This window comes from Chelonoidis abingdonii, chromosome 2 (genome assembly GCF_003597395.2).
Source record: "Chelonoidis abingdonii isolate Lonesome George chromosome 2, CheloAbing_2.0, whole genome shotgun sequence".
In the NCBI taxonomy this organism is placed as follows: domain Eukaryota; kingdom Metazoa; phylum Chordata; order Testudines; family Testudinidae; genus Chelonoidis; species Chelonoidis abingdonii.
In genome coordinates, this window is record NC_133770.1 from 91,457,225 (window position 1) to 91,481,156 (window position 23,932).

Consider the following 23,932-nt stretch of genomic DNA (forward strand, 5'->3'; position numbering starts at 1 on the left):
ATTCACCCACGAAAGCTCACGCTCCAAAACGTCTGTTAGTCTATAAGGTGCCACAGGATTCTCTGCTGCTTTTACAGATCCAGACTAACACAGCTACCCCTCTGATCCTTTCATGAGAGAAGACAAGTTGCTTTGGAGTGTGAGGAAAAAATGGAGGGCAGGGCTTAGGCAAAATTTATTTATTGGTCTGCAGAGACATAGCCACAAAGTACACATCATAGTTTATGATACACAATATAGCAATCGTGCCTAGAGTCTTCTCTTGTTAAATTGTTATAATTGAATCTTTGCTCTCATTTTTCTCCGATATACAAACTGTTGCCAAATCCTGTCTGTCTTTGTTTTTGTTGGTAACATCTCTAAAAGACATTCTTTCCTTTCCATCTCTGCAGCTAATGCCTAGTCCACTCCTTGGTCATCTCTTACTATAACGTGTCTCTCTCTCTCTCTCTCTCTCTCTGGTTTCCAGTTTGTCACCATGCCCCACTGCACTCTGTTCACAATGCTGCTACCAAAAAAAAAAAAAATGAAAATGCTTTTGTTCTGTGTGACAAGGTGGTTGAGGTAATATATTTTAATGGCCCAACTTCTGTTGGTGAGAGAGACAAGCTTTCAAGCCACATAGAGCTCTTGTTCAGGCCTAGGAAAGGTACTCTGAGTGGTACTCTGAACGTCCACTCTAAGCGCACAATGGAACAGATAGATTAACATAAGTACTGTAAAATCTGTTTTATCCGACACGTTGGGGGAATGGGTGGTGCTGGTACATGAAAAATGCTGGGTAACTAAGAGGGAGGGAGTTTGGGTGTGGAAAGAGATGTGGGGATGGGAGTTGGGGCAATGGAGGGGGCGCGGGAAACAGGCTCTGGGAGGGAATTTGGGTGCAGGAGGGGACTCAGGGCAGTGGGCTGGGGTGTGGGAGGGAGTGGCAGATCCGGGGGGGGTGCTCATCTTGGGTGGCTCACCACAACTGGCAACCTGTCCCGGCTGCTCCTAGATGTAGGTGCAGCTAAGCAGAGGCCAAACAACTCTGTGCACTGCTGTCCCCACAGCTCCCTTTGGCTGCCCTTAAAAATCTCCAATGATGGAGATTCTACAACCTCCCTAGGGAGTTTATCCCAGTGCTTAACCACCCTGATAGTTAGGAAGTTTTTCCTAATGTCCAACCTAAACCTCCCTTGCTGCAATTTAAGCCCATTGCTTCTTGTCCTATCCTCAGAGGTTAAGAAGAACAATTTTTCTCCCTCCTTGTAATACTTGAAAAATGTTATCATGGCCCCTCTGAGTCTTCTCTTTTCCAGACTAAACAAACCCAGTTTTTTCAATCTTCCCTCATAGGTCATTTTTTCTAGACCTTTAATCATTATTGTTGCTCTTCTCTGGACTTTCTCCAATTTTTCCACATCTTTCCTGAAATGAAGAACCCAGAACTGAACACAATACTCCAGATGAGACCTAAACAGCGCAGAGTAGAGCGGAATAATTATTTCTCATGTCTGTCTTACAACACTCCTACTAATACATACCAGAAAGATGTTTGCTTTTTTTGCATCAGCGTTACACCATTGACTTATATTTAGCTTGTGGTTCACTATGACCTCCAGATCCCTTTCCGCAGTACTCCTTCCTAGGCAATCATTTCCCATTTTGTATGTGTGCAACTGATTGTTCTTTCCTAAATGGAGTACTTTGCATTTGTCCGTATTGAATTTCATCCTATTTACTTCAGTCCAGATTTACTTTCTCCAGTATGTCCAGATCATTTTGAATTTTATTCCTACCTTCCAAAGCACTTTCAACCTCTCCCCAGTTCGTATCATCCACAAACTTTATCAGTGTACTCTCTATACCATTATCTAAATCACTGATGAAGATATTGAACAGAGCTGGACTCAGAACTGATCCCTGTGGGACCCCACTCATTATACCCTTCCAGCATGACTGTGAACCACTGATAACTACTCTCTGGGAATGGCTTTCCAACCAGTTTTGCACCCACCTTATAGTAGCTCTATCTAGGTTGCATTTCCCTAGTTTGTTTATGAGACGGCCATGTGAGACAGTATCAAAAGCTTTCCTAAAGTCAAGCTATAACTAGCGGTTGGGGCAGGGGCAGTGTGCAGAGCTGGACTATAAACCGGAATTTCAGTACAGATCAAAAATACCTGTTTATAGAGGTTTCCAGTTGGTGAAGTGCCGGATAACACAGCTTTTACTGTAGTTAGCACATGTTCTGAGGGACCATTCAAGGTGGAGTGGCCCCTTAACACTCCTGTAGTCATACAGGAAAAAGGTGGGGGCGGGTTAGTGGGTTACAGATTGTAATACAGATTGTTCTGTGTGTCAGGCTTTGTCTACATGGGCCTTTCATTGGTAAAACTTTTGTCATTCAGGGGTGTGAAAAGGCACCCCCCCCCCCCGAACGACAAAAATTTTACCGATGAAAAGCACTGGTGTGAACAGCGCTTTTTCGGCAGGAGAGCTCTACTGCCAACAAAGCTACTGTCACGCCTTGGGGGTGGAAGTTTTTTGTTGGTGGGAGAGCTCTAGGTGACACAGTTGTTCTGTCCTAATTTCTTCCCCCGCCACCCCCCATAAGACAGTTTGTGTCAAGGAAGAGCTTCTCCCATTGATATAGCTATCACCTCTAAGGGAGGTGAATTAACCAGCCAAGGGAGAAGCTCTCAGGCAGTGTCTTCACTGCACTATTAACTCGAACATAGATAGCTTGATTTAACTCCTCTCAGTAAGCCTAGTTCAGCCACACTGTAAATTAACACTTGAAGTACACAGACTCATTGGATTGCAGAGTGATTGTGTTAGGAGTTGATGTATTGTACCAGCCTTAGCTGTAGCTTGTGTCCCCTTACAGGTTAGTCAGCTTGAATTAAATGCACCACCACACTCAATCTAAGGGGTTTTGTGTGTGGACAACTTACATTATAACGTGAGTTAACACTGCAGTGAAGACCAGCCCTTAAAAGTATAAGTGTATTTTCAAAAGTGACTTAAGCAATTAGGAGTCTAAATCTCATTGAAAGTCAATAGGACTTAGGCTTCTAAGTCACTTAGGTGCTTTTTAAAATTTCACCCCTTGTGTGTCTTTTGTAAAGTGCCAAGCATATTGGTTAGAGCTGAGTGGGAATTTTCCGTCAGAATGGCTTCCTGAAGGAAAATGCACTTTTTGAAAAATCAAAATTTTCTCTGGGAAAATTTCAATTTAAAAAAAAAAATCTGTTTTTGGTTGGGAAAATCAAAATAATACATCAGCTGCCTGCCTGGAAGGCAGAAAAAAGGTTAACAAGCATTCCAGGCAAGCAGCTCGCAAGCCAAAGATTCCGTTTTAGTTCTTATGAAATATAATCTTTTATTAAAAAAAAAAAATTTCTATCCTGTGGAAAACTTTGAGGTTTTTACTTTTTTTCCGGAAATGGGACAGCTTTTTTCTGATTCTTAAATTTTCAATGGGACAAAAATTCCAGTTTCCAGTCAGATCTAATATTGATAGTACTCAATACGGTTAAACTATACGCTTCTGATTCTGCTATACTGATAAAATGCTTTGTGTTTACTGGCTATCTTTATCGGAGGCAGATTAATAGTTTCTAAAATTTTGAATGCTGGTGAGAAGTAAATAAGTGATTTATTGACATTGGGACCATTAATTAAGTCGACAAGCTAAAAGCATTAAGAAATTTGGGAACAGAAGACTCCCAATCATTTTTTTAAGTGAGTGATGTTCCTTTAATGAAATGGAAATAGCTTTGCTTAGCGTATAGTCTGATTAATGGTATCATAATGCACTATTCTACAACTGCGTCTTTACTGACATTTTAATGTTGGAATTATATTGTAATATGTATGACAGACAGTTTCAAACTTCTGGGATACTCACTCTGGGGCAAAGCATGAGGTTTACTGGTGTGTATATCTTGTCCCCCGTCCTCCACCCTCCCCCCCCCCAAAAAAAGAGGGGGTCAGGACTAGTAGCTTAGGGTGTGCACTGCTACACAAAGGACCTTGAGACTTTTATTCTGCTTTTCAAGCCAGGAAAAGTATTTTGAAACTCATAATAGGGATCATCTATTTCACTGCTACACAATGATGTTGCTTGTCTTTTCAGTCTTTGGTAAGTATGATGAGAACAGTTGCTACTATAGATGTACTTAATCCTGGCTCAGCGCAATGGGATGGAGTAGATCAACCTTTCTCAAACTTTGTTGCACTGTGACCCCCTTCTGACAATAAAAATTACTGTATAACCCAAGGAAGGGGTGGAGGGAGGGCGGCAAAGCCGAAGCACCACCACTTTAGGGGAAAGGGCACCAAAGCACCGCCACCTGGGGCAGAGGGACCAAAGCAAGGGAAAGATACAGAAATTTGGTGTCAATTTTGTACTGGACCAAACAGATTTGACTGCATGGCTGGATGGGTAATATTTCAATAGCTCATAGATAAAAGTCTGGAGCTTGATAAGTGGGGCACAAAAAGAAAACCCCTTTTCTATCAGCAAAAAGTCATTGGAATGAAATAGATGAAACCAATATTGGAGGAGCAGAATGACCAAGTGGAGAAATGGGCTATATGGTCAGAAAAGTAAGGGAAAGGAAAAATAGCACTGAAAACGAAGATGACAATTTTGAATTAAATTCAGTGGATAGGGAGTCATGCAGTCTGAAAAGAGGTCAGATGGTCTAACTTCCTGAATGAAAAATGGCTTGACCACAGCGTTAGGGCCTTAGTGAAGTTCCAAGAACAGAGATTTAGCACAACCGTAGAGAGAATTAAAATGTTTGAGACGACATGATTAAGCCCCAATCTTTGCCAATAAATTAGAGATTGAGTATAGAAAATTTTGTTTGTGTGACATGTCACTTTCACAAAATCTCTATTTGCTTACATTGATCTGCCTACTGTACACCTTCTAGAAATATTGAATATCATTTGAATGCCTTTTTTGGTACTCATTAAAGATGTATAATCCTTACTAAAAATTTTTAAAAAGCTAACTACCGTATATACTACTTTATAATCCGAATATGTTTGGTAAAAAAGTGATGCATCAAAGAGCAGGGGTTGGCTTATAAATATGTCTACACCAAAATTTGATGATTTTAAACTCTATGGAATCATTGAATTTGAATATCTAATACATTGTTGTTTTCTTACCTGGAGCGTCTGCAGGCACAGAGCCCCTCAGCTCCCAGTGGCCGTGGTTTGCTGTTCCCAGCTAATAGCAGCTGCAGGAAATGGCGCCAGTGGCAAACCGCAGCCACTGGGAGCTGAGGGGCTCCGGGCCTGTGAACGCTACAGGTAAACAAAATGTTCCAACCCGCCAGTGGCTTACTCTGACAGCTGGGAGCCAAAGTTTTCCAACCACTGAAATACAAGGTCGTCTTATGAAAGGGTCATACAGTTTTTGCTATTTTTACCTATCCATTGGGGTGGGGGGGGATCATCTTATAAATGAACGAGCTACTGAATGAGTATATATGGTAATTGGTTTTGTGTTTGACAATTGAACTTTTGCCGATATTATGTGATAAGTCCCTAAATGTCATTCCTCATTTTCATGGTAATATAAATTAAATAGTCCTAAACTTTCGGTGAGAGCCTTTGCATTTCAAGTTTATTATTTTCCTCTCTGTATGAAGCTGATCTATATTTTAAGTGCTTTTTGTCTAATCCAGTGAGAAGGTTTTAAGTGTTTAGACATTCACTGTGTATTATGTAAATTGATGCACTTATTTTTCATTCTGAAGGCTCGTGAAGAAGAAATGACAGCAAAAGTAAATGAGCTGCAAACACAGCTGGAGGAATTGCAGAAGGAATACAAGCAAAAGCTGGCAGATGAGGAGAATAGGCGCAGGGAAGAAGTGAGCTGACATTAATATTTATACTTGTAACTTTAGGAATTCGTTTCACAGTTTTCATGAGACCCTCTAGTAGCTGTTAATTGACATGGGTTATATTTATATATCAGGTCTTGGCTTTCTTGTGCAATTCTGAATTCTTTGACCAATCTGTTTGCTACAAGTTGTGCAGTATTTAATTTGATCTTGTTTTAATAGTTTGCTTATTGGTTGGCTTTTCCGTCTGCTCCTTTGTTTTTAAACTTTGACTTTACACTGGAAGGACTTGTAACTTGTTCAGGAGGATGCAAAATAGCCCATTTTGATTCTATGAAATTTGGAATTGAAATTCAAAAGGACATAAAAATGTTTCTCTACCTCAAACAGGGGCTGATATTAAACAATTTTCTGTTAATGGCAAGATGGATGTACACTTCATAAAGGCAGATTAACAGGACCAAAATGTAGTTGTTATAGAATATAAGTATTAAAATTAGTATTACACTTAATAGGGAGAAAATACAAATTATTGAGAGGGACAACTTTTCTTTTCATCTGACAGAAAATGCTCATTTTGCCTGTGAACCAATGGGAGGCATTAGAAGTATTTGATACCTCAGCAAGAGCATCATAAATTACATCAGTGATGTTATTAAAATGACTTTGTGTGATTTTGACTGAGAGATCATATACATTTTAATTTTTTCTTTCCCCTTAAATTAATTTACAAAAATAGTATAATGGGCATATTAAATATATATCATTAAGGATTTTTATTGAATATAGAAAAAGCAAAAGGCCTTATATTAAACTATTGTAAACCAGCCCTATTGCACCTCTTAATAGTAATATGCCAAATACTGTGATTTTTTTTTTTTAATACGCTCTTTAGAAAGCCCTAAAGTATTGAGACACAACAGAAAATTTTTTCTCTAGGTCTAATGTTTTGTTCATTTAATCCAATGATTTAAATGTCAAACAAATATTCTGTAAATAAGCAGTCATTTAATCCCGTATAGCAGTGGTTCTCAAAGCTGGTCCATTGCTTGTTCAGGGAAAGCCCTTGGCGGGCCAGACCAGTTTGTTTACTTGCCGCATCCGCAGGTTCAGCCGATTGCAACTCCCACTGGCTGCAGTTTGCTGCGCCAGACCAGTGTAGGCTGCGGGGAGCGGCGCGGGCTGAGGGGTGTGGTGGCCACCCTTCCCGCAGTCCCCATTGGCTTGGAGTGGCAAACCAGGGCCAGTGGGAGCTGCAATCAGCCGAACCTGCAGACGCAGCAGGTAAACAAACCGACCTGGCCTGCCAGGGGCTTTCCCTGTACAAGCATGGACCGGCTTTGGGAACCACTGCTATACAGCATATATCATCGTGTTCATTTATAGATCATGCAGATCACATCAAATCCATGTGCCAGCAACTGTGTTTTTTTACTTACATTTATACATTTAACTTTCCACAGAAGTGCAAAGATGGCATAGAGATGTAAAATCTGTTTTGTTGCAAATTGTCTCTACATAAAGATATACCCACTTAAATTTTCTGACAGTGTGTATACAAACTTCATGTTCATCTCTCCAAGCTGATGACATATGAACTTTTTATTTACATAGATATTGGTACATATTTGTTCATTCATAAGTTATTTGCTGATGCACTGAGAGTGATCCTTCATTACACAGTGTTATCCTGATGGAGAAATGCTACAATTGTTTGAACAGGCAACACTTGATGATGATCTATTTCACATTCAGATGAAGACATTTTAAGGTCACTGATGATTATTTTTGTTTTCATGTGTCGGATTAATATTTGTAATGCCTTCCTTTTGACCTTGTGTAAATGGAGCTCCATTTGTTTTGCAGATGTTTAGTTATTAGGACACCATTCTCACACTCTGTTACTCAAGTTGTGGTGTGGCTGTGAGGTGTATGTTGGGGGTGTGGTTCTCCCTCCTATTTGGTTTAGAAGTTGTTTTGCTATTGCCCTTTGTTCTTCTTCCCAGCCCTTTTCACCTTGGCATTGCTTTCCTATGAAACCAGCTTTGATGTTAACCTAATGTAATGATGCACCTTTGCAACACTGAGGGGTTGGCTAAGCAAATTGTGCGGCGCCAGTAGGCCATATATATTTATATAAATTCACATGAACTGTGTACGTATTTGCATAAATTTAAGTGGACTTGGAACCTGTATAAGTAAAATATTTTATGACTCTTACTACTCTTCATTTTCTCTTGCTCTTTCTGTACTTTATCCATATTCTTTATTCCATTTTTCCTTTTTGCTATTTTTTCTGCTAAGTTAATAAAACTGTTTAGTCTTCAGGTTCAAGTAAGTTAAAGCTACTCCTTATGGGGTTAATATTTGTTGGCTATTGTTCTTCACATCTGTCTAATTTATAAATGGCTTTCTTATAACACTTCCTACACTAGGTAAATGTAGGTCTAAACCAAAGCTTGCACATAGTATAATTAGTTTTAAAGTAAGTATAATATTTTTGCCATAACATTTGTTTTTAATTCTATGACATGACAGATAAAATAATTATTCACTAAATGTCAATGTCTGAAATTTTCAACTGGGGTGTTTGAAACTTTTAGAAATGAACTCTAACAGGAAAGAGAAGGTTCTTGTTCAGGCAGGCTCCTGCTCCTGTTGAGTTTGAGCTCCACAGGGAACACATTCCCCAAAAGCACATCTTTTATGGAATGCAGAAGAGGAACTTCTCACCTGCAATCTGAATGTTAAGGAATCTTGTTTTGCTGATCTGAAGGGCCCATGAAAGCAGTTGTTTCCCTTCTGCATTTCATCCTGGGGCACAGTTGAAAATCTTATGTACTTAGTAAGTAAGAGTCATCTAGTGTCCTCTGTATATTCCCACTGTTGGGGGATGTACTGATAAGTGGAGCTGATACATTGAAACCTTCTGGTAGAAGTGCCTTTTAGGGCTAGTCTACACTGGCAATGCCAAAGTGGCTTGCATAGTCATGGCGCTCTAAAAAAACCCGCCTCCACGAGAGGCATAGCTACCATGCTGGGAATGCGGTTCCCAGCACTGGTGCACTGTTTACACTGCCACTTTACAGTGCTGAAACTTGCTGCACTCAGAGGTGTGTTTTTTCACACACACACCCCGACTGAGAAAGTTGCAGCGCTGTAAAGTGCCAGTGTAGATAAGCCCTTACAGCACTCATGCACTCCTCCCACCCTCACTCTCAGTGTTTGCGAACATTCTGACAGCATGGCTATAAAAGAGGATGTGTTGCCTATTGCTGCCATAGTTCCTTTCACTTGCAGCAGTGAAAGGACATGAATCTCTCCAGATCTTGCATATCCATAGTAATAATAAGTGCCTTTTTAGATTAGTTATTGTTAAAAAGTTTTATAGTTAGTTAGAATAGTTTTTGATTAGGGTTTTATCTTGGAATAGGAATACTTACTAGTTCTTTTTGGTGGATCTCAGTGAAAAGCAGCATGGGTTTAAGAGGTGTGTGTCATGCCAGGCCGTCTTTCAGGCCATCTGGTGTGCATGTTTGGTGTCTGAAATGACAAGATGAGAGTCATTCCCTGGCACACTGTGCTATCTGCAGCACATTACTCCTTAGGCCGAAACAAATGACAAAACTGACTTCAGGTCCTTCTGTTACAAGAGGATCCAATAATTCCAAGGGATCTGAAAGGAAGGATAGGAGAACTGAAAAAATACAATTTTAAGTGGAAAAGATTTGTTATATGGATGTCAGATAAGACTATTGACCCATGTTCAGCCTCCATGCAACTTATTTTAGAATATTTACTACGCTTGAAAGCACTGGGTTTGTCTGTCTCCTCCATTAAGATCCACTTAGCCACAATAGCAGAGTTTCACGCTCCCATTAATGGAAAATCCATTTTCCGCACGTGTTGAATTTGTATCTGCCAGTATGGGACAGTCTACTTCCATGAAATTTGAACTTCGAATCTTAATGCAACTTATGTTTCCCCTGTTTGAATCTCTAGTGAGCTGCTCTTTGTTACATCTTCTGTGAAGACAGCTCTTATGATAGCAATCACTTGTGCTAGAAGGGTTAGTAATCTACGTACCTTAATGGCAGACCCACGTTATACTGCTTTTTATAAGGACATGATGAGTCTTAGAATGCATCCCAGATTCCGTCCTAAAGTGATATTGGAGTTTCATGTAAATCAAAGTACATCACTACCTCGATATAACACCACCAGATATAACACAAATTTGGATATAACGCGGTAAAGCAGTGCTCCGGGGGCGGGGGGGCTGCACACTCTGGTGGATCAAAGCAAGTACAATATAACACGGTTTCACCTATAATGCGGTAAGATTTTTTTGGCTCCCAAGGACAGCGTTATATCGAGGTAGAGGTGTATATCAATAGCATGAGTGTTTAAAGTATATAGTATTCCCAGTAAGGTTAACAGCAATAGAATTTCTTTGAACTGTATTCTGTGAGCATTCAGTTACCCTCATTACACAGTATCTGTTTTGTGGACATATTAGCTTCTTCACCTTTACGTTAAAATAAAGTTAATTGGCCATAGCTGAATAAATTGGTTATACTCCTTCCAATGTTATTCAAAGCGTAACTTACGTTAGTCATTCTAGATACACGTAACAGTGATGAAGTACATTTACAGGATTTGATTTTTAAATTTGAGTATATACGTAATTTTGTGATTTTGATCCTTATTACTGTCATCAGTCACAAACACAAAGAATCCTGATTAGGTGGCTGATTAATTCTTAATCGACTGCTACTATCTCTTAACATCTATGCATTCTTGTCCAGAGTAATTCTTCATTCTGGCATGAATTCTTTTAGAAAGGTATTGTGGTAATTTTACATTTTATATCTAAAGATGCAAATGAAAAGCATTTGTGTTTAATTGTGTCTTTTTTGTTCTAGGTAACAATAACAGAGCTTCAGGTAAGGTTTGAATTTCATTGGTTCATTGTGCTATCTGCATGTTTATATTGTGCTCCTCAGTGGCTTGTAATTAGAAGTGGTGTTTTTAGGATTGCATATATTAATTGATGAAAAGGGGGAAAAAAGTTTAACAAGAAAAAAATGTACTTGCAATTCAAAAATGTGCAGTGTATGTACAACACTCGATTGATGAATCCCATATGTGGCTTTTCTTTCAGATACAGCTAGCACAGAAGACAACTCTTGTCAATGATTCAAAGTTGAAAGAGCAGGAGTTCATAGAACAGGTGGGGGTCTTGTTTGAATAAGAAGAAATAGTGTTCATAAAGTCATAGAGTTTACGCCCAGAAGGGACCACCAGATCATCCAGTCTGACCTCCTGTACATCACAGGCTAGCACCAGTGCCACACATGCACTAAACGCAACAACCCAAATTAAACCGAAGTATTACAGCCTGCAGCAGGGTAAACTATTATGCGCCCCAGGCAGACAGATGTGGGGACTGCGGTGCAGCACTGCTTGAGGTCCTTGCAGTGGCAGGGAATTGATTAAATAAGAACTCGGATAAGTCTGGCAAGTGACCCACACACAGTGCATCAGAGAAAGGTGAACCGCATACCCCTCCAAAGTCACTGCCAATCTGACCTGGGAAAAATTCCTTCTCGACCCCACATTTGTACCCTGAACAGGAACCAGTCAGATAAACATTTGAGAGGGAATAGTTGGAAGAACCTCAGAGTACTGGCCCACCCCATCTAGTGTCCCATCTCAAGCCATGGCAATTTATTCTTTTTTTCCCCTCCCACAGTAGAGCTAAATGCTGTTTAACAGCTAGCCTTAAAATGTAATTTTCATATTTTTGTACTCTTTAACCTCTGAATAGTCCCATATGGAAACAGTTTTTAGTGTTTTCTTTCTATACAAACAAACAAATCATCCCGCTTACATGGATGGTTGAGATGTTCATGTTGTGTATCTGAAAGCCATTTCAGTTATGTTTAATTTTAATTATTTATATTCATCATTTGTCCTTTTGTGACTGTTTAGATTCATATACTGAAAGACCAGGTGAAAAATTATGAGAAAAACGTCTATGTCACAGCTTTTGGATCACCATACAGAGGTAAGGAAAACTTATTTCCCCACATAGTAAATAAAACAGTCCGTTAAAGGAAATGGTCACACTTCACATAGTTTGAAAATGTTATATTAATCTTTTTGTCTAATGTGACATTCAGTAACTGCATAATGGCTGTGCAAGATCCTGTGAGATTTACTATGGAATCTTGCTTATATTTTGTCCTATTAGATCTTAATAGAGCTGTCACATGATTTCATGAACATTTTGTGATAGTTGTATTTATTGTGTCACCACTATAAGAGCTTTGTAACCTCTCTACTAGAGCTTATGAGAGCTTTATTTCTCTCTACAGTCAGGAATAAACAGAACAAAAAAGCAGCAATCAGTGAAACACAAAGCTGAAAGTATGTGATTGTAAATCTATGGTCTGATTATGGGGTGGCATTTTATTATGTAGCCCTATACACATGCATGATGCAGTGCACTCAGTAAACCATAGCCGTGCCTCAGGAATCTCGTAGGTTACTTTGGACAGATAAAATACTGTGATGAACAGGTAAATATCTGTTGTTTTGAATGAATATGGTGCATGTCTTTGTGTTTATGTTGTTACTTACTATGAGGTTGTTAAAGTAACCAAGCAGGAAAGGTAAAATAATGGTCTAGGATGGAGCATCCCAAGTAATACTCACATATAATAGCCAGATTTATAGTGGTAAAGAGGTGACTGGCCCCAGCCAGGTGACAGCTATTTTGCCGAGGCTGAGAAGAGCTATCAGAGGGAACACAAAAATGTTAGAGGTCCCTAGGTCTAGAAAAGGGGTGGGGATTGGATAGCCAGAGACTGCCAAGGAGGGTCAGTGAGGGCTGACAGTTGGGCAAGAAAAACACATTGACAGAGGGACATGCAGACTATAGCAATCAGACTGGGTTTCCCAAGAGAGAGCTAGGATTAGGCTGGACCTACCTGAACTATGGATAGAGAGGTTAAGTTTAGGTAAGGCCATGTGTTAACCTGTTTTCCTAAATGCTGTGTTCCTTTTGGTAGTTAAAAGCTACTTTATTTTGAAGAAGCTGGTTCTGAGTCACTTTAGTTAGCTGCTGTCACAGGCTTCTGGAGAAAAAGGCATATAGGTGCCAAACACAGTTGGGCCTCTTTGATTAACACAATTGGTAAAGAGGGGAGCTGCAGCCCAGAGCTGTAATAATAGAACTGTCATAAAGTGTAGGAAGCCAAGGCTGTCACCTGACGGATGCACCCAAGACTGGTAGGGGTCTTAAAAAACTCAGTAACCATGACAAAGACAAAGAAAAGGTCAGAATAGTGGGAACAGACAAATAGAGGGAACAGTAACTAAAGGCTAAACAAAAGAAGAAAAGGAGAATTTTTAGAGGGATGACTCTTCCCAAGAAATAAGAGTGGTGTGGAAAAGTTCAGTACCTAGCACTTTCTCGAGTGTGTGAGAAGTAATAGTCACATCCCCTGTTCAGGAATACAAGAGACATAAAAATGGGCAAAATTTAAGCCTTCTAAGGCCAAGTGCTGAAATATGGGTGGTAGGAGATTTGTGTCAAGCCTTGAGAGTAGAGGCAAGAAGTTTGAATTTCTTGCAGAAGGCTTGCCAGTAAAAAATACTTGCAGAGAGTGATGTGATCAAAGTCAGGAGAAGAGGAGAACCACTATTAGATAATTGAATATGTTCCATCATTTTCCATAAATGTTTTCTTTATTTAAAAAACATTGAAAATAATTCAAAGAATTGTCAAGCTCAGCTGTGCTAGCTAAACTATATTGGTGACATAATGAGAAAAATATACTAAACTTTGTTTCATGTGGATGAGCTAATGAAGCCATGCTACAGCATGGCTCATACGTTCTATTATCAAAAAAAAGCATCCTTCAGATTAGATTTTAAATAGTTACACTGATTTTTGTGGTAACTCGGTGGCCCTTTCCTGTATCAAAATTTAAGAACAAACACAAAGGCTAGAAGTATAAAGTAATATACTTCAGCATTCTTTTGTCTTAATGTGAGTAATGATTGTTGTGATAAACATCTTGTTCTTCGCACTGGCTGCTTCCTTTTGGATTTTTTGGATTTGTTTTAAAATTAAAAAAAAAAAACTCCTTACAATTAAATTGGAAGTAATACTAAAAATACACACTTTTTTTTTATATATCTAAAGTAATTAGCTTTTTGGAAACTTGTGCATTTACCCAAAATGTGAAAATATATTTTACAACTGTTTGTGGGTTTCCTGAGAGCTGCTCATTAAACTTGGATATGTAACTACACAAGAATGTTTATTCTTCAAGAATATAGGTTTTTTTTCTTTTGTGTTAGATCAATGATTTCTAGTGGGTACACTTTGTGGAAGTTGCTCCTTTTGTTGTGGATCTATGAAGCTAATTTTTCTTAAATGTCCATTCTGTCGAGCATTTGGGAAAGTGCTGAAAAAAAGTTAAGAAACAAGCTGAATAAGAGTGACATTTCCAAAGGAAGACCTTGCTTGTGTCTAGAATTAGGTCTAGTCTAAGCACACCTTTGTTATTACTATATTGGATTAGAAATTGATATAGTTAAAGCAACAAAACATCCAAACTTGGGTGCAAGTTTGCTGGTGTAAAAGTGCTTATATTAATATATCTTAGTTAGACTAATCCTCAGTCTTCAATACATTATAGTTTTATTTTCTAGTCTTTTATCTTTCTTGGTATAGATTTTTGTTATAAAAAAAATTTAAGGGAAATGAGTATATCTAGATTTTAAAGATTTACTGATTAGTAGGTGAAGTTTGTAACACAATGTGAACCCCAACACGTGTAAAAAGATATCGTACTTTGAACATACTTGATTTTAATGGGGATTATACCAGTATGGCATAAACTGTGATAAACACGCATAACTGGTAATTGTGTTACTGTAATTTAATGGATTTTGCTGTTATACATTTTGGATTCACTTCAAATGAAGTAATTTAAAAATGCTGAGTCAGATTAATACAGATGATGGTGCTGGAAATCACAAGAGGCACAATCCAGACAATCTGGCACATCTCTTTCCTTTCATTATAAGTAACTTGGTCTGTAATTGATTAAAGCCAGGAAACTATTACATTGGAGAAGAAAAGTACTCTAAGTAGAAAGCAAATTTTGAGTAGAGAAGGAATATGAAAATACTGCCAATGCATGTAACAACACTGAGATTGAGAACTTCTACCACTAATGCAACAACTTAAACTTGATTTGGGAAACATCTGAAAGCAAAGTGATTTCTAGGTGTAGACAGGAATATTTTATATCTGTAATGAGAAGATGAAGATACTGCCAACATATAAGGTCTGCAGTTGATTCTAAATACACACCAATAGGATGTGGGTAAAGTGATCTCCCTGAGGCTCCAGTTAAAACCAAAGTCTGTAGGTCTGGTGACACTTAAACAGTAGTTGAGCAGTTAGTCACTATACTATTTCTAATCAGAGGAGAAGATTTCATCTCTTGGATAGAGAATTTTGACAGATCTCTAGTGAAGGGAAACCACTGAACAGCTGTTTTAAATAAAGACTTCTTTTTAATTCTGATCACTATTCTGAGTTGCTAAAAATGGTTTCCTTATTTCTTATGGATGGTGAGCATATGGAAAATGAAAGTATAGTAATCTTATGAGGAATTCATAGGTGACCATGTGTACACAATTAATAAATTTGGACTAAGAAAGTTATCACCCGTCTGCCACTCTCCAGTGGCTTTTGCCACACCCCTCTTCTGCATCATAACATATCCCATCAACCCCCCCTTCCCCCCGCTCCATTTTCCCCTTCTTGGCTACCGTTGCCCCTCTACACTTCCAACCAGCTGTGCCTGCTCCTCTTCTCTTCTCCACCCAATCTTCCCCCACTTCTTCTGTCAGCATAAATGTAGCTCCTACATCCATATCTTCCTCCTCTGTGCCTCAGCCCTCCCTTATCCCCACCTCCCATCACATCTGCCCTCTCTCACCACCATTCCTAATCTCATTCCCATCTCCTTGCCTGCCCCCCAGCATCTTTCCCTTCTTTTGCTGTCTCTGGAACACCTACTACATATCTAAAAAGATCTGTGATCCTCTTCATATCTTGCTGTCTCCCACTCCTGGCTCTCTCAGATCTCTTCATCTGACACTACTTCTGCAGCTGCCCTATCTTACAGTGGTATTGCCCTGGATCAGACCATGATTGGGGTTGTTGGGCTTTTCTTCCATTCTAGCTGCTTCAACCCTCCCCCCCGCTTTTCTCTTCCCACTCTTTCAAACATCACTGCATCAGACTCTTCTGTCCTTTCCCCCCTCCATGTCGCTTTCATCTACTGTCCACCCAACTCCTTCCCATCAGCCTTCCTCTGATCTTGACTTCAAGTTCTCTCTTCCTCCACTCACAGTCTCCAGCCCAAATCCTCTGTGACTTCATCTTTCTTGTGGAGGACCCTTCTGACTTTTTAGCTGCACATTTGCTCACCCTCACCTCATCAGCCCACCTGCAGCCTGGTTCAACTCTTTATCATTCACCTAAAGGGCTGTTCAAGAGACTTGGTCTTTACCAAGCACTGCTCTCTCTTCGATATCTGTTGCTGAGTTCTTTCTCATCAGACATCATCTGGTGTCTTTCAGCATCGCTCATCAGCCCCCTTCCTCACACCTTGTCACTTGGCCTTTCTGTGATTTTTTCAGTCCATCAACACTGATGACTCCTTGTCTGCTCTTAACCCTCTCCTCCCTTTTTTCCATTGATATGGTTGTTAATGCTCTCTGTTCTTCATTCTCCTCCACCCTTCAATCTTTTGCGCCACTCTTTAATCACAAAGTTCACCCTTCCCTGGCTCCGCCTATTTCCCTGACCCCCAACAGCAGTTTCCTTTGCTCCTGTGGTCATGCTCAGGAGCTTCTCTGATGGAAATTCTGTGACCAGGCTGATTTCCTCTGCTACAGATTCATTCTCTCCTCTTTTAATTCTGCCATCTTTCTAACTAAACAATTCTACTTCTCACAACTTAATTGAATCCTATGTCCTCAATCCTAGCTAGCTTTTTGACACATTAGACTTGCTCCTCAACCCTTATTTTATCCTGCCTCTACTTCTTTCTCTGCACAAGATCTTGACTGTAGCCCACGAAAGCTTATGCTCAAATAAATTTGTTAGTCTCTAAGGTACCACAAGTACTCCTGTTCTTTTTATGGATGCAGACTAACATGGCTGCTACTCTGAAACTCATAACCTGGGCAGCCTCTTCACCTTGGGTCTCTGTCTAGGTCTTCATGTCTATTCTATGTCTAAATCTTGCAGATTCCTTTTGTATAATGTCTCTAAGATACGGCATTTCCAATCTATCCACACAGCTAACACTGTTGTTCAGGCTCTCATTGTCTCACATCTCAATTACTGCAACGTCCTTTTCTCTGGTCTTGATAAATGCATTCTTTCCTCCACTCATATCCATTCAGAATGTTGCTGCAAAGATGATTCTCGTTGCATCTGTCTATTAGCTCCTCTTTCTCTATTGCATCAAACATAAGGTGCTTGTCTTTGTTTTCAAGGCCCTTCACTACATATCCATTGTCATTCACTGCTGAGATGATGGCTCCCACCTCCATTAGTCAATAATATCACCCTCCATTACCAATTATTACATTTTCAAACGAGCACCTTCATGCTCTCTTGCATGCCCCTCGTGCTGGGGAGGTGCTCTCCATAAACATCCACAAAGCAACCTCATTATCCTCCTTCAAATCCCTCCTTATAATGCTCCTTTGCCATGATGCCTACAAAAAACTTGACAATGGTTAGGCTGCTGGCTTCCAGACACCACTGTCTTTCACATTGACCAATATTGTTTCCTTGTTTCCTTGTACTCCCCTATTGATTTATCTGTATCCATCTGTTGTCTCTTATCTTATACTTACCTTGTAAGCTCTTTGGAGCAAGGGAGGATCATTTTGATTTGTTTGTACAGCACGTAGCACAGTGGGATCCATGTTGGGGCTTGTAGGTACTCTGATAATATAAATAATATCACACTATCAGGGAAGGAGATATAATTGGAAAGAATATTAAAAACAGGAGATATATTCTGTCTGCATCTCAACTACCCCATCACCTTCACTTCCTCAGCCTGTTTGCTCGCCCTTTTAAATTACACAATTTTATTATATCATTCGTATGAAATAAAACTAGGGCTGTCAAGTGATTAAAAATTAATTACGATTAATCATGCTGTTAAACAATAATAGAATACCATTTATTTAAATAGTTTTGAATGTTTTCTACATTTTCAAATATCGATTTCAATTACAACACAATACAAAGTGTACAGTGCTCACTTTATATTACTATTTTTATTAGAAATATTTTCACTGTAAAAAACAAAATAAATAGTATTTCTTCTTCGAGTGGTTGTTCGTGTCCATTCAGAGTAGATATGCGCACGCCGCATGCACACCAGCCAGATTTTCCCCTAGCAGCGTCCGTAGGGTCGGCCCTGGCACCCCCTGGAGTGGCGCCACTACAGCGCCCTATAAAGGGGCCCGCCAACACTCCACCCCCTGAGTTCCTTCTTACCACGGTAACGGCTAGCTGGAACTTCACTTGCTTATAGCAAGTTTCGCAGTGTCCAAAAAACCTCGTGTATATAGTTTGTGCATATAGTTAGTCTATCTAGATTAGTTGTACATAGTTCTTGCTGTTGGGGGTCCCCCTCCCCCCCCCCCGCCACCTACTTGTCGCCTCACGGGGCATGCCTGGGTCTCCCGGGTTTAAACTCTGCAAGGACTGCGGAAAGTTCATGCCAAAGAGTGACCCGCACTCTGCTTGTCTGCGGTGCCTAGGGGAGAGCCACCAAAGGGACCAGTGCACTATTTGCAGGGGCTTCCGTCCCAGAACTCTCAAAGACAGAGCACAAAGTCTTAGAGTTCTTCTGATGGAGGCTGCTTTGTGGCCACCTTTGGACCCGAAGCCGGCCGACGCGGTGCCCAGCACGTCATCGTCGCTGCAGAGCGCCCCAGCACCGGCATCAGGACTTAGGGCCCAGCCCAAATCCTCTAAAACCCAGCACCGGAGGGAGTTGGGTCATAAGAAGTCGGCCTCAGTGCGGCACCACTTGCTCTCCCCAGTGCCCGCTAAGAAGAAGAGGTCGGTGAGGGAACGATCGCCCCTCCAGGATCTCCGCAGCCCAACACCATCCACTGGTACAAGTGGACAGGATGGCCTATAGCCCCCAGCTGCTCCGTCAACTCCCGCACCGGAGGGAGGGCGGTCGAGTCCAGAGCGACCATCATCCCCGGGCCTTAGCGGAGACATGCGTCCCCCCTCGACGCTGGAGGCATTCGAGGCAGCCTCAGACCTGCTGAGGCTCCCGGTACCGGCCTCCTTGCATCATGGCAGGGAGTTGCCGACCATAGCTCATCGCCCAGTACTGTCTAGGGGCAAGCCGGTATGCTGTCGCCTCCCTTTCCATCCTGTGCCACCCGGGCGGCACCAGACCAGAGAGAGAGCTCCCCACCTCCGTGCCACTCCCCGGTGACGACGGTTGCGACTTCCCCCTGGTCCTCTTATTCAGAGACCTCAGACTCAGAGGCAGACTCCCATCACTCCAGCTGGTTGTGGAGCAGGAGATCGACTTCGAAAGTGAGCCACCAGCGGCACCCACCTCAGTGCAGCAGCAATGGCAACCACCCTCTCAGTGGCCGTTTTGGACCCCCTGGGACTACCACCAGTTGGTGGGCCAGATGTTTGGTCCTTGCTCCTGGTCAGCGTCGGTCTCCTCGGCGTCGATGGCCCTGGCACAGTTGCCTCCACCACCGGCACCATTGCCGGGCAGGGGTGTGCCGCATCTAAGTTCAGCACCCCCTAGCCAGGCATTGGCACCGGCGGCAACCATGGTTCATGCTCAACAGGTGCTGCCAGACATGCCAAGCTGTTCACTGGCGACCCCGGTACCGGCCGCGGTGCCGCATTTGGAACCGACACCGGCCCAGCAACCTCAGTACCGTGTGCCACCAGACCCCAAAGGACTGCGAGTGCCGGAGGATGGGCCGATGCAAGTGATTTCCTCCTCTTCTTCCCCAGATGATGCGGTCACGGGCACGGCCATGGCACTGGCCCTAGAAGACACTAGGGTCCTTCAGCAATTGCTCAGTCGATCAGCTCGGAGCCTCGCAATCCAGGCTGAGGAAATTGAGGTGGACGTAGATCCAATAGTGGACATCCTGGCTCCATCGGGACCATCCAGGATGTTCCTACCGTTGATCAAGACCATAGAGGACATGTCCCGCACCTTATAGCAAACACCAGCCTCATTGGCCCCTACTGCCAAGAAAACAGAGAGGCGTTATTTTGTGCCCTCGAAGGGGCATGAGCATTTGTACACCCACCCTTCCCCAGACTCCCTGGTGGTAGACGCAGCCAGCCAAAGGGAGCGTCAGGGGTTTCAAGGGTCGACGCCAAAGAACAGGAACGCCAAAAGGCTTGACCTCTTTGGTAGAAAGGTGTACTCCACGGCAGGCCTTGAATTACAAATAGCCAACCGACAGGCTGTCATAAGCCGATATGGCCATAACATGTTCGGCCATGTCGAAGTTTACCAAGCTCCTTCCTCAGGATTCGAGGGCAGAGTTTTTGGCCTTGGTGGAAGAGGGAAAGCTCATCTTCTGAGCCTCCCTTCAGGCTGCCTAGATGCAGCGGACTTGGCCTCACGCTCCATGGCAACAGATCTGGTCCTGAGGCGGAGAGCCTGGCTTCAGGTCTCGGGCCTCCCCTATGGGGTCCAGCAGACTATCCAGGACCTCCCCTTCGAAGGGCAAACGCTGTTTTCGAACAAAACGGATAAGTGTCTGCATAGTCTAAAGGACTTCGCTCGCTAGGCCTGCATACCCCGGCAACCCAACGTAGGCAGTTTAGGCCGCAAGCAGCCCCGCACCCTTACCAGCCTCAGAATCATCCAGAGGTTGGGCGCAGATGGGGCAGGAACGGGCAGAGGCGCCACCAGCACCACCCATCCGGCCAACCGAGGCCATCGTTGGGGCCTAGGCCCCCTATTTGATGGTACGGTCAAGGATGGCCTACTGATCAGGACTAAGGATCCTTCTTTCCCTACCTTTGGGTCATGTCTGTCCCCCTTCTTCCATGCCTGGTTCCGAACCACGTTGGACAGCTGGGTGCTTTGCACGGTAGAGAGGGGATATTCTATCCAGTTCTCCTCCCTCCCGCCCCACCAGCCTCCCCTTCCCGTCCCTCTTCAGGGACCCCTCTTACGAGCAGCTTCTAATTCAGGAAGTGCGGTCCCTCCGCATAGCAGGGGCGGTGGAGGAAGTTCCTCAGGAGCTCAGGGGCAGAGGCTTCTACTCCCAGTATTTTCTAATACCGAAGGCAAAAGGGGGCCTCAGACCCATCCTGGACTTGCGGCGGCTGAACAAGTTTGTGAAAAACTCAGGTTCCGCATGGTCTCCCTGTCTTCGAACATTCCCTCCTTGGATCCAGGAGATTGGTATGCTACCCTCGACTTAAAGGACGCATATTTCCATATTGCCATAATCCCCCGATACCGTCGATACCTCAGGTTTGTTGTGGCCGATGCCCATCTGCAGTTCACAGTGCTCCCGTTTGGCCTATTGGCGGCACCAAGGATCTTCACGAAGTGCATGGCAGTCGTGGCGGTCTTTCTACGCAAGCGGGGTATCCAGGTATTCCTCTGCTTGGATGATTGGCTTATAAAAGGCTGCTCCAAGCAGCAGATGGAAGCTCAGGTGCTTTTCATCAGGCGGACCTTCCTTGAGCTCGGCCTCCTCTTAAAGGAGGCCAGTCCTCCCTGTCTCCTACCCAAAGGATAGAATTTACAGGGGCGGTCCTGGACTCAACACACGCCAGAGCATATCTTCTGGAGTCCAGGTTCCAGTCCATGTCCGAAATCATTCTCGGTCTGCACCACGCCCCGACCACCACGGCAAGAAACTGCCTCAAGCTGTTGGGCCTCATGGCGGCGTGCACCTATGTGGTGAGCCATGCCAGACTCTGGCTCCACCTACTACATTCCTGGCTAGCGACGGTATACCGCTCGGCCAGGGATCGCCTGGACTCAGTGGTGACCTTTCCCCAGGTGGCGCTGAGCTCTCTCCAATGGTGGCTCGACCCACAGAAGGTGTGCTTGAGTGTTCCCTTTGCCACCCCTCAATCTTCCCTCTCCCTGGTGACGGATGCCTCGGATCAGGCATGGGGAGCGCACTTGGGAGATCTTAGGACACAGGGCTTGTGGTCGCAGGAGGACCTCAAGTTACATATCAACGTCAGGGAGCTGAGAGCTGTTCGTCTGGCTTGTCTTACCTTCCAATCCCACCTGGCCAGCAGATGTGTCTCAGTCCTCACAGACAACACGTCAGCAGTCTTCTATATCAACAAGCAGAGGGGTGCACACTCCTCTCCCCTGTGCAGGGACGCCCTCGCACTGTGAGACTTTTGCTTTCAGAATGTTACACAACATGACGGCGTTCTACCTCCTGGGGGAACAGAACGGCCTGGTGGACGCCCTGAGCTGGTCTTTCCGGGGCCACGAGTGGTCCCTTCGTCAGGACGTAGTGCGCTCAATCTTCCGGCTCTGGGGTCGTCCCTAGTTAGACCTGTTTGCTTCAAAGAACAGGAAGTGTCGGCGGTTTTGCTCCCTCCGGGGCCACAGCCCGGAGTCTCTGTCAGACGACTTCCTCCTGTTGTGGAAGGAAGGGCTGCTCTATGCATTTCCCTTGATACACAGGGTAATTCTCAAGATCCGCAGGGATCACGCCCATGTAATCCTGATAGCACCGGCGTGGCCATGCCAACATTGATACATGTTGCTCCTGCACATGTCCATCAGAGCACCCCTGATCACCCAGGACCAGGGCTGCCTTCGGCACCCGAACTTGCAATCTCTCCACCTCACAGCCTGGTTGCTTCGTGATTGAACCCAGTGGAGATGCAATGCTCCCAACAGGTCAGAAAAGTGCTGCTTGGTAGCAGAAAACCCTCGACCAGGGCCACCTACCTGGCCAAATGGAAACACTTCTCAATCTGGTCCGGTCGGTGAGGGCAGGAACCGTTGTGGGCTCCGGTTCCCATTATCTTAGACTATCTGCTTCACCTGAGACAATTGGGCCTTTCCCTCTCCTCGGTTTGAGTTCACTTAGCGGCCATCTTGGCTTTCCACCCGGGAGAAGGGGGACCTTGGTGTTTGCAAACCCGCTAGTTGGTCGTTTCCCTAAGGGCACGGACAGGCTATTCCCGCATGTCCGTCAACCAGCTCCTACCTGGGACCTGAACCTGGTCCTCTCCGCCCTCACGGGTCCTCCCTTTGAGCCCCTGGCTTCATGCTCTCTGCTGTACCTGTCATACAAAGTCGCTTTTCTTGTAACGATCACCTCGGCAAGGAGGGTATCAGACCTCAGGGCACTGACATCTGAACCCCCGTACACTGTCTTCTATAAGGACAAGGTCCAACTTAGACCTCACCCGGCTTTCCTTCCCAAGGTCGTCTCCCAATTCCATATGGGACAAGATATCTTCCTACCGGTGTTTTATCCAAAGCCACACTTTTCCGATAAGGAGCGGAGGCTGCATTCCCTGGATGTCTGCAGGGCCCTAGCCTTTTATGTTGAACGGACAAAGCCGTTTAGACGGTCGACCTAGTTCTTCATCGCGGCAGCAGATAGAATGAAGGGGATCCCAGTCTTCTGTCAGAGGATCTCTTTGTGGATCGCGGCCTGAATATGGGAGTGCTATCGTATAGCCAAAACCCCTATTCCTCCAGTTACGGCGCACTCTACTAGGGCGCAGGCCTCCTCCGCGGCGTTCCTGGCTCAGATCCCAACTCAGGAGATTTGTAGAGCTGCCACGTAGTCCACCATCCACACGTTGACGTCACGCTATGCCATCATGCACCAGGCTAGGGATGATGCCGCCTTCAGTTGTGCAGTACTCCAGTCAGCAATGACCTCCGACTCCACCACCTGAGGCTAGGCTTATGAGTCACCTACTTTGAATGGACATGAACAACCACTCA

At 43.5% G+C, this 23,932-nt stretch overlaps 1 protein-coding gene across 4 annotated transcripts in view; it reads left to right on the forward strand.

Annotated features, from left to right (window-relative positions):
• The window catches only part of GOLGA4 (golgin A4), a 123,220-nt gene that overhangs the window by 86,593 nt on the left and 12,695 nt on the right, over window positions 1-23,932 (forward strand). For all 4 annotated transcript variants that reach the window (XM_075062570.1, XM_032793185.2, XM_075062571.1 and 1 more), the window contains 4 exons: window positions 5,763-5,876; window positions 10,775-10,795; window positions 11,014-11,082; window positions 11,844-11,919. In XM_075062570.1, the coding sequence (XP_074918671.1) occupies window positions 5,763-5,876; window positions 10,775-10,795; window positions 11,014-11,082; window positions 11,844-11,919 (280 nt within the window). The remainder of the gene's footprint in view (window positions 1-5,762; window positions 5,877-10,774; window positions 10,796-11,013; window positions 11,083-11,843; window positions 11,920-23,932) is intronic.